This window comes from Columba livia, chromosome 11 (assembly GCF_036013475.1).
Source record: "Columba livia isolate bColLiv1 breed racing homer chromosome 11, bColLiv1.pat.W.v2, whole genome shotgun sequence".
Lineage (NCBI taxonomy): Eukaryota > Metazoa > Chordata > Aves > Columbiformes > Columbidae > Columba > Columba livia.
In genome coordinates this window covers 19,642,221-19,653,025 of record NC_088612.1, presented here as the reverse complement: position 1 = coordinate 19,653,025, position 10,805 = coordinate 19,642,221, and the positions used below count along the sequence as shown (strand labels likewise).

General features: G+C 56.2%; 1 protein-coding gene and 1 long non-coding RNA gene across 2 annotated transcripts; one reads left to right on the top strand and one right to left on the bottom strand.

Annotated features, from left to right (window-relative positions):
• Window positions 1-3,510: 3,510 nt before the first annotated feature.
• ISLR2 (immunoglobulin superfamily containing leucine rich repeat 2) lies at window positions 3,511-7,609 on the top strand. Its single transcript, XM_065077075.1, has 3 exons — window positions 3,511-3,525; window positions 3,769-3,961; window positions 4,481-7,609. Exon 3 carries the CDS (start codon window positions 4,487-4,489, stop codon window positions 6,584-6,586), a length of 2,100 nt encoding a protein of 699 aa, XP_064933147.1. The 5' UTR covers window positions 3,511-3,525; window positions 3,769-3,961; window positions 4,481-4,486; the 3' UTR covers window positions 6,587-7,609.
• A 199-nt stretch (window positions 7,610-7,808) lies between these two features.
• Window positions 7,809-10,805, bottom strand: LOC110355093 (uncharacterized). Its single transcript, XR_002407495.2, has 2 exons — window positions 10,665-10,805; window positions 7,809-10,436 (listed from the first exon to the last, which is right to left on the bottom strand). It is a non-coding gene; the product is annotated as an uncharacterized LOC110355093 (long non-coding RNA).

Genomic DNA, 10,805 nt, shown 5'->3' with positions numbered 1-10,805 from the left:
CTTGCTTGATTGGCTGGTATTAATAATGCATTGCTCAATCTAAACCATTCATAAAATGACTCCCCGCTAGCCCCAAGCAAAGTGCTTTGGGACTCAGGAGGGGGAAAAAAATAAAAGCAAGAAGGAGCAGCATAAATCCTTTCTGTTTATGAAAATGGATTTCTTCCCCCAACAATCATGCAAAACTAATTAGAGCCAAAGGGACGGTTCCTCTGCATTTGATTATGCCCTGAGAGATCGTTCGGGTTGTCTGGCCAAGGCGGGTGGAAGCTCAAGGCGGGGGAGGATGTGGCCTGAGAAAGGTTACCTGGGTTATATTTCTGATAAAAATATCAGCCTGCTAATATCTGAACAGGTTTGGATCCCAAAGGTGGGGCCCTCAGGACTCAAATATTTGGAGAAGTGGTGAGGCACAGCTAAGGGAAACCTTGTCTAGATGGAAGAAGAAGTCACATCGCCTCTGCCCAGCCAGATCCTGCAGCCAGAATGCTGCCAGGGTGATGGCTTAGTGCACTCACCTCAGTTTGGAGGAGCTGACTTGGGGCTGGAAGTTAGAGAAGCCAAGAGAGCCCAGACTGGGGGCTTGGCCTTCTTCTCCTTACATAGGCAGTGCCCCTGAGCAGGATGGTGAGGAGGGCTCCTCCCTCCTGAGGGTGTAAATCAGCCAACTCTCATTGACTGCAGCAGGGAGCCAGTGATTTCTGCAGCTGGGAGCCTGCCCTCCGTTGTACCAGCTGGAGATGTGTCCTCAGAGCTTTGATGGTCAACACCAGCTATGGACCTGCGCCCCAGTCCAGTTTTGACTTACCACATGTTCAGGAGAATTCTAATGTGGTGTGAGAAGGAGAGGTTGACAGCCCCAGAGCCTGCTCTTCCATCCATCCATCCATCCATCCATCCATCCATCCATCCATCCATCCATCCACCCACCCACCCACCCACCCACACTTCCATCCACACATCCATAGAATCATAGAATTATTTTGGTTGGAATAGATCCTTAAGATCATCAAGTCCAACCATAACCTAAATCCAGCACTAAACCATGTCCTGAAGAACCTAATCTCTGTGTCTGTTCAACCCCTCCAGGGATGGTGACTTCACCACTGCCCTGGGCAGCCTGTTCCAGTGCTTCACAACCCTTTCCATGAAGAAATTTTTCCCAATATTCAATCTGAACCTTCCCTGGCACAACATGAGGACATTTCCTCTCGTCCTATCAATCCTAATCCATTGATCTACCCATCCATTCACCCATCCACACCTCCATCCTCCACCACCCTGTCCTGGAGCTCTCATTTGAGGGTACTGAAGAGTCACCACAGACCACTGTTGTTACACCCTGTGCTCAGCCATGGGAAACTGAGGCACATGTGGTGACATGAACCTTACTCGTGTCCTCTGAGGAGGTGTGGATGGACGGTGTAACCCATGCCATGCAAGTTCATGCTATGATGCTCACCCGTGTGTCTAGGTTGGGGTCTGGCCCTCAGGATCACGAGGAAGGTTGTGTTATCCATCCTGTCACACATGCATCATCCCTGACCCGTTTCTGGCACAACATGCTGCCTCCAACTTTCTTGAAATGTTCCCACTGTATCTAGGACGCTTGGGTTTCTCCCTCTTGCATGATGAATGAAGAAATCTCGGGAAGAGCTCAGCGTAGCGCAGTGGATAGCAGCCAGGGCAGAAAACAAGTGTCCTCTCCATGCTGGCCACATTTTTGTGGTATTTTAACCTACTTTCATGCTGCTCAAAGCAAGTTTGCAATCCCCATGCCTCCCACTGGAGCTCTGCAGCCCAGACCCCAACTGTGGGTCAACACCAGCAAGGGCTGACCTATGGCCGGCATGGGGAGCCTGGGACATGCAATAACCTGAGCAGAAAGGGGTGAGGAGCACCATGGGGACACATCTGGCCGCTGTGGAGATGCTGAGCTCCACGGTGCTGCCGTGTTGGTCATGAGAGTGCCTGCCGTGGAGCTTGGAAGAGGTTAACAGCCTCAGAGAGTGAGCAAAATGGGGGGAAAAATAGTGCCTAGAAACCACAACTTCAAGTGCCTGGTCCCGTAATTCCCTGAGCTGCAAATTGCTGGTCCTTGGGGGAGCGTCACGGTGAGGGTGAGGGCATGCTTGGGCAACCAGCCAGGTGCGGGGATGGGGTGGGACTGAGTCATGGTCCTGCCCTGAAGATGCCGAGAGCACCATAGCAGCTCAAACTCTGTTCCAGCAGGAAGGGAGACATGGAAGCGCTGCCCCACAGATGTCTGCGCTGGATTTGAAGTGAAACATCCCTCCTTCTTGGCCCCTCTGCAGATCTCTGTAGCCCCCCAAAACCAGATGGCCTTGTCCAGCTGCTTGGGACAGTCCCATGGGCCATGCCCAGGGCTTGTCTGGATGACATGAGTTGGGTTGGGCCAAAACTGTGATGGGAAGCATGGTGACATGGCCACAGTGCAAGAATTAAACAGTGTTACATGGAACAAGGTGTTTTTGGTGGTCGCACATCACCCAAGCACCTCGCCCACCCCATGGGTGTCAGCCAACCACCAGCTCTTGTATCTCAGGGCTGAAGGGAAACTGAGGCACGACTTGGCAGAACACGCCCATCCCTGTGTCCTCCCGGCGGGGATGCAGAGCCAGGCTTCTCTCGCCCCGAGGGAGAGGTGACCAGGCGTTTACTCTGCCTGCAGGCAAGCAGGGAGGTAGCCAGACCCCTTCCAAACCCCCGAGGCTCCCTATCCCCTCAGCCTCCCCGAGATATGCAAGGCCGGGCTTAGCTTTAGGCAGGGTAACCGTCTTTCGGAACAGAGCCGGGTCGGGGACACTGGGTGGACCGGGCTGACCCACTGGAGCCCATGCGGAGCTCACCCCCGCCCCACCCGGCAGGGCTCTGGAGCGGAGATGGAGGGATGCGGGGTCGGAGTGGGGAGATGTCGGGAGGCAGGAATCGATCCCACTCACAAAATCAATTATTTTCTCGGGTTTCTCATGGCGGGGGAGAGGCGAGGGGCAGTACTGGGGTGTGTGTGTGGGAGAGACCAGACCCCCACGTCGAAGCGAAGCAGCGGAAGGGGCTCCCCGTTACAGCGCCTTTCCGAGGGCTTGGAACCTTCAGGAGGAAGATGCGGGAGAGCGGTCCCGTCCAGGGAGCCCCCGGCAGCACCCCCGCAATCCCCGTCGCATCTTCTTCCCCCTCCGCTCAAATGCTGAAAAACTCTTTGCATCCGAAGGGAACCACCCGCGACGGGACGGGCTGGGGCGGCGGCGCACGCCGCGCATCGCCCTGCAGAAATACCGCATCGAGCGGGAGAGGGGGCGGCAGCACCGGGAGAGGCTACCGGGTCCCGAGCTCCCGTCCCCCGTCCCCAAGCGCTTCCCGAAGGGCTGTGGCGCCGCCATGTCCCGGCAGGACGGGGGTCGCCGTGTCCCGACGGCATCCCTGTCCCTTGCTGGGGGGGAACCGGGAGAGGCGACCCGGAGGGAAAGCGGGGGGCGGCTGGATTATGGCTGCTGCCAAGTGCGTGTGAGTTGTAGTCGGTGCTCTGCGGGGAGGGTGTTTATTATGTTTATTTATATATATATTTTATTTTATTTTATTTTTTCTCCGGGAAGCCGCCAGCTCCGTCCCCGCCGGAGGCTGCCGAGCAGCGGCGGTGGGTGGGTGGTGGGATGGGAAAGGGGTGGCGAGGAGGGAGGGGGCAGCCGGGCGGAGTGGGGGGGAGGCTGGCAGAAATGCTAATTCCTCCCTTCGCTCTCGCTTCGGCAGCCCCAGTGCCCGTACGGCCCCGCTCCGGCTCGCAGCTCAGTCCGGAGAGGTGCGGGGGTACGGGTGGGGTACCCCGCCGCCCCTCACCGTCGTGTCCGGGCTCCTCCGTGCCACAGGGACAGGGAGGAGGATGCGGAGGATCGGTAGCGGCGAGGAGAAGGGCTGCGTGTTGCTTAACGGCACTTAGGAGCGGGTAAGGTGCGGGGTCACCCCCGGGAGATTGGGGCGGGGGGGAACAGGGGCGAAGTGGGGGGTCAAGGGAGAGGGGAAAATAGGGGAAGGAGAAAACTAGGGAGAGATGGAGAAGGGAGCGAGAAAAGTGGGGAGAGGAAGAGAGAAAAGGCTGAAAGGAAAAAAAAAGAAAAAAGAAAATAGAAAGAAATAATAGAAAAAGAATAAATTAAAGCAGGGAGGAAGAAAACAACGTTTAGGTTTTGTTGGGTTTTTTTTTGGTGGGGGGTGAAGGAAAAGTGCAAACAAGGCAAGAAAAAATAGTGAAAAGGTCGTGAAGAAATGGAAGGGAAAGGGAGGAAAACGAGAGAGAGGAGGGGAAAGGGGAAGAGGGGATGAGAAGGGGCGAGGGGGCGGCAGCTGGGGAGGGGGGGACAGGCACAGACAATGGGGCGCAGCCCCGCTGCTGCCTGTCACCGGGAGGGGATCAGGGCGGGGAGAGGGGGCGGGAGTCCTGAGAGCCCCCTGTGTCCCTTGGCAGGGGGAGATGGCCCCGCTGCTGTCCCTGGGGCTGGTGGCCCTGCTCGGCATGGCCCGGGCGTGCCCCGAGCCCTGCGCTTGCGTGGACAAGTACGCCCACCAGTTCGCAGACTGCGCCTACAAGGACCTTCAAGTGGTGCCCACGGGCTTGCCCTCCAATGTGACCACCCTCAGCCTTTCGGCCAACAAGATCACCTCGCTGCAGCGGCGTTCCTTCGTGGAAGTGACCCAAGTCACCTCCCTCTGGTTGGCGCACAATGAGATCCGTTCCATTGAGCCCGGTACCTTCGCTGTCCTCGTGCAGCTGAAAAACCTTGACATCAGCCACAACCAGATTGTGGATTTTCCCTGGCAGGACCTCTACAACCTCAGCGCTCTCCAGCTGCTCAAGATGAACAATAACCACATGGCCCTGGTGCCTCAGGGGGCTTTCCACACCCTGAAGGACCTCCGGTCTCTACGCATCAACAACAACAAGTTCACCGCCCTTGCAGAGGGTATCTTTGACTCACTCACGTCCCTCTCCCACCTGCAGATCTACAACAACCCCTTCAACTGCTCCTGCAAGCTCCAGTGGCTGAAGAAGTGGATGGACAGCACGCTCATCTCCATCCCCGAAAAGGACTCCATCACTTGTGCCGTCCCAGAGCAGCTCCGAGGAGTGCCGGTGGGGAAGATCCCGGACGTGCAGTGCGCCTCACCCACCGTGCAGCTCACCTATTATCCCAACCTGGACACCACGGAGCTCTTTGACGGCTTCACCCTGACGCTGCACTGTGCAGTGACAGGCACCCCGCCGCCCGAAGTGAGCTGGAAGATCCGCACCTCCAGCCAAACCCTGGAGCTGAGCGGGAGCCCGAAGGAGAGCGCTGGGAAGGATCTCCCCAAACAGGACCCTGAGCGCTTCTTGGTCTTCAAGAATGGCACGTTGGTAATTCCTCACCTGAGCAAGCGGGAAGAAGGCACCTACACCTGCCTGGCTGCCAATGAAATGGGGAGGAACCAGACCTCGGTCAACGTGGTTGTGGCAGGTACCCAGAAATACCCGCTGCAGCCTGGGAGAGACCCACTGGGGGGTAAAGCACAACCAGGTGACAAGAAGCCTGGGGCCAAGGGAGCAAAGAACAGTGTGCTCATGCCAGATGAGAGGAACAAACCGCTCGGTCCCACCCGGCAGAGCCAACCATCCTTGGTGGCTGGGACGGAGTCCACAGGAGATGAGCAAGTCCCTTTCCAGCTTCCACCCTTTGAGAAGAAATGTGGCTCCACGCAAACCAGCAAGTACATTTCCAACCATGCCTTCAACCAGAGCGGTGACTTCAAGCAGCACACCTTTGACCTGGGGGTGATCGCCTTAGATGTTTCAGAGCGTGATGCCCGGGTGCAGCTCACGCCCACCTATATGCAGCCTGAGAAAGTCCATCTCAGGATGCTCTACCTGTGCCAGGAGAGCAGCCAGGGCCATGCCTTGGTCCAGTGGTCCAAGATCGAGGAAGGGGTGAACTCGTACTGGTTCCAGGGCTTGAACCCTGGCACCAACTACTCCGTGTGTCTCACCTACCTGGGGGAGGACTGCCAGGTTCAAGTGGTGTTCACCACCAAAAAAGAGATCCCTTCGCTTATCATCATCGTGGTTGTGAGCATCTTCTTGCTGGTGCTGGCCACCTTACCCCTTATGGGTGCCACATGGTGTCACCTCCTCTCCAAGTACCAAGGGAAGACCTACAAGCTCATTATGAAGGCCCAGAACCCGGACCAGATGGAGAAGCACATGGCTGCCGACTTTGACCCCCGTGCCTCCTACCTGGAGTCTGAGAAGAACTACAATCCCAGTGAGGTGGGGGAAGCAGATGTAGAGGAAGAAGATGAGGAGGAGGAGGAGGACGATGAAGGCAGCAGGCAGCGGAGAAGGAGAGATGCTGAAGAGGCTTTGGAGCTGGAGCGAGAGGAGAGCGTGGCAGCCAGCTCCATGGTGGAGTCGCAATCCAAAGCCAACGGTGAGGAGTTCGAGGTCCGCTCCGAGTACAGCGACAAGCTGCCGCTGGGTGCGGAGGCCGTCACCATCTCCCAGGAGATCAACGGCAACTACCGGCAGCGCCCTCGCTGAGCCCCCCTGCATCCCCTCTGCACCCCCTCCCTGTTCCCCACCTCCCCCCGGCCCTCCCTCTGCCTCCCAGGGCACCGCCACTGCTTTTCCACCGAAGCATCCTCAGCGATGCCCACCTGACCTTCCTCCTCCTCTTCCTCCTCCCTCAGGTGGCAGGTCCCGAGGGAAGGGACTTGGCCCCGGGGATGCTCGATGCGGGCGGGATGTTTCTCCCCGGATTTCGTTGCCGTTCTGTTACTGGCCGGCTGTGCTCCGGGCTCGGCGGCGACATCGCAACGATTCCCGGTCCCCCGCTCGCCTCTGCCCTCCGCTCTCTCCGTATTTTCTTTTCCCTTAAAGGAGAGAAACGAAAAAAATGAGGAAAAATGGGTAAAAGAAGAAAAAAAAAACAACGATATCCTAAAACCTTTTTTTTTTTTTTTTTCCTGGAAACGTTTCAGTCCGCGGCGGGTCCGATCCCGCCGCTCCCTCGGTTCCCGGTGAGTCCCTCCCGCTCCCCGGTGCGGTCCTGCCGCTCCCCGGTCCCACCCCGCCGAGCTCCGGTCCGACTCCGCCGGGCTGCGGTGCGAACCCCGCGGCAGCCCGGTGCCGGCCCCACCTCTCCTCGGCGTTATCCTCCCGCACCCGTTCCCGGTGGGTCCCGGGGTTCCGCGGTCCCTGCGGTGCTCTCCGTTCCTCGGTGGGTTCCATGGCCTCCCGGTGCGCTCCCCGGTGCTCTCCCCGCCGCACCGTTCAGCGCCCGGCAGGGCTGGGCAGCTTCCCCCTTCCCGGTCCCATCCCGTCCCTCCCCGGCCCGGCGGGGCCCCTCGATGTGTGTTGGGTAGAGTAGCCTTGTAGCAAAGTGTCTGTGCCGTAGATGCGCCCGTGATACAGGCGGCTGGAGGGGCCCGATCCCGGGAGGCGAAGGGTCGCCCCCCACCCCTCATTCCGGTCTCTGGGAGCCCCGGGGCTGGTGAGAGCCGCGGGCGCCTTCCTGCGAGCTTCTGTTTGTGAAAAGAGTCAATAAAAGGGATTGAAAGTGGAGCCGGGTCTGTGCTTGATGGGGGAGAGGGGGAGGTTGTGCCCATTCCCCCAATGCCCTGCACCGGGCTCTGCCCCATACAGCCCCCGGTACAGCCCGGTACAGCCCCGTACAGCGCCTGGTACCACCGAGGGGCCCCCGAGAAGGTGGTAGACGGCATGGAAACACATCACCGCAGTTACAGGCAAAGCACGCACATACTATAAATATATATATATATATAGTTCTACTCATGCACTGTGCACATAGCCAGTATATATGTTATATTTCTGTGTTAATGTATATGCATATTATATGTAATTTACACATGTACTGTGTGTATACATACAGACACACTATATACACACATCTATGCTGTATACACTCATTTTATATATACACATACACACCATGTATATGCACAAATAATCGTTATGTGAACACACTATGCACGCATATTTTGTGTGCACTCAGCCTATACACACAATATCAGTATAGGTGAACACAGCATATATGTAAAAATATAATAAACCAAATATATTATATACTCTGTAGACACACTCTCTATAAATCCACTATATAGTAAAATACAAAGAATATTTTCCCCCAGCAATACACATGTACCAATACTCACACCCTATAAACACGCATATGCAGCAAGAACGCATACAATATATACATATAATTTGTATAAGCTCTATAAATCTAGGCACCCACGATACGTACGATCAATATATGTACAAACCCACACTAAATCCTCACACTACCCATGTATACGCATGTTCATTCTCTGCACACACATACACCCCACACTTGGCTCCTGTTCACACCCTGTATATATGTACATACATGACTATATTCCCAGCACCATGCTGCCCTGCAGAGCCGTGCCGGGGATGCTGGGGGCAGGATGGGGCTGTCTGGTTAGTGTCACCCTGGTCCCCATGTGCTTCCAGTCCCAAGCCCGTGGGTGCTAAGTAGGTGCCCAGAGGATTTACATCCTCTCCCATCCCACTGATGATTTAAACCCACAATTACACGATGAAGATTTAAGGCTGCCTTTGATTGCTTTTCTTATCTGGAGCTACCAAGCCACATGCCTTCCTAGTGTCCCTGCTCAAGAGGCAGCGTCCAGTCACTGCATGGGGACAGTCACCCACTCGTCAGCACCCACGGGTGGCCCCACTGACGCCCCTCACCCCCCCAAATGCAGCCTCCACATCCCGACAGAGCCCTCCCTAAGCAAACACTCATTTCTCCACACTCCGGGGAACAGTTTTCTATTTTAAGTCCAGCCTCTGCATCTTTCTCCTGCGCAGGGAGCGCGGGGGAGACAGACAAAGCAGGTCGGCAAGAAAAAGAGGCGGTGGGTAGGGGGGTACCCACCCAAATCCCCCAAACACTGAGAATTTGAGGCTGCTCCACAACAGCTCAGGTGTTTGCTCCAGCTTTTAAAACCCCGTGCCAAGAAGAGACTCCCCGTTGTATACAAATCCCCTTCTGCGGATACATTTATAATTGAGTTTCACGCTTAGAAACATATAAGGAATAGAAAAAGAACAATCATTTCTGCCTCCATTTAATTAGGGAGTAATAGATTTCCCCGCCTAACGTATCTACAGGGAATCTCGCCGTGATGATGCTGGATTACTCCGAGATTTGCTCCTTTTCAGGAGGGCATTAATTAGCACCAGGTACCCAAAGGCACAAGAAGGGCTCACAGGGATGGAGTTCTGTATCCTCCCACCCCCTCCACATCCAGGGGGGCTGGAAAAGGTTTCTGCTGGAAAGGGTTAAACTATCCCAGCAGGGTGGCTCGGTCCCTCCTCAGGCATTAACCCTTCTGCAGAGCTTGTCACCAGCCAGGGGGGCTGAGCGGGATGTGTCCATGTGTGACAGTGACACCCTTGCGCCCACGCAGCCCAGGCTGTCACACACTTATGGTGTCACCTAAACTGTGGGAAGGTGTCTGACACCCTCTGCCCAGGACAGCCCCAGAATAAAGAAGCTTTCATCCCTCTCCATCTCCAAATTGTGTGTTATGCTCTGCATCCTCCACTGGTTCTGAACCCCTGAACCCTCCCAGACAAGATTTGACACTGTTCAAGATGAGCTTCACAGCATGGGGGGGTGATGGGCAATCCAACTCTAGCCAGACATCAGCCTGTCCTGTTCTGAAGTGATGGGCACCAGCAATACCAACCCACAGGAGGGGTCAGGAAGCAACCCCCATGCTGGCCCTGCCACCAAGAGTATCACACCCAAGAGGAGTATTGTCGGCCCCCCAAAAGCCTTGCAAAGCAGGTCCCTGACCCCTATGGAAAAAATTCCTGGCTCACCTGACATACCAGCATGTCCTCCAGCCTCCATGCCGCAAGCCTGCCCGATGAACTGCTCTAAATTCAACATAATCCCCTTCTCCCTTGCATGACACTATTTTTAACCCCAAGCCTGTTCACAGCCTGGCCTCAGTGACGGCTGCGTCAGCACAATGAGAACAGGGAGCGGTGGCTGAGATACATGGAGCTGAAGCTCTCTTGGGGGCTCCAGCTTCCCCCCTGCTCCAGTTTCATCTTACTCAGGGTCTTTTCTAGAGAGGGTCTGGTGAGCTCGGGAGTAGAAGTCCTCACACCTCTGGAGATGCCTCAGTGGCCCCACACTGCAGGTGATTGACACTGTGTTGCTTCAACCCCAGGTTTCCGACCAGAGATGCTCCAGTTTGGCTGGTGGGTACATACGGGAGGGCAGGGAGCAAGGATGGCTCATCATCCCAGGTCCTGGATGCCCACCTCTTCTTGAGTGGTCCTGCCAGGCTGGAGGATGGTGGGTGCAGGATGAACACCCTGTAATCTATTTGCAAAAGCTTTAATCAGCTTTTTATTGTGGGGAAGATGGCTCCAGGTGACCTCCCTGTACCTTGATGGCTCATCTTCCTTCCTCCTGTCACTCTCACCAACTCCTGGGTACCCACCCACCCTCCTTCCCACTGTGCTCCAGCCCCACACAGCCCAACAGCGGGGTGTCCTGCTGCCCCCAAGGTCCCAAAATCGTTTCCCCCGCCCCTCAGAGACAACTCACCAGCCAGCAGCCTCCCCATGTCCTCCAAAAGCCGCTCACCTCCACCCTGCCCCCCAGGTCTCCCCTGGCAAGGGATGGGACAGGACTGACCCTGATATGCAGGGCTGGGCGGCAGAGGTTGGGGTGCTCCTCCAGTTCAAG

What these genes read in the sequence shown, in the direction of transcription:
- ISLR2 (XM_065077075.1), top strand. Translation starts at nt 4,487, where the DNA reads ATGGCCCCGCTGCTGTCCCTGGGGCTGGTGGCCCTGCTCGGCATGGCC.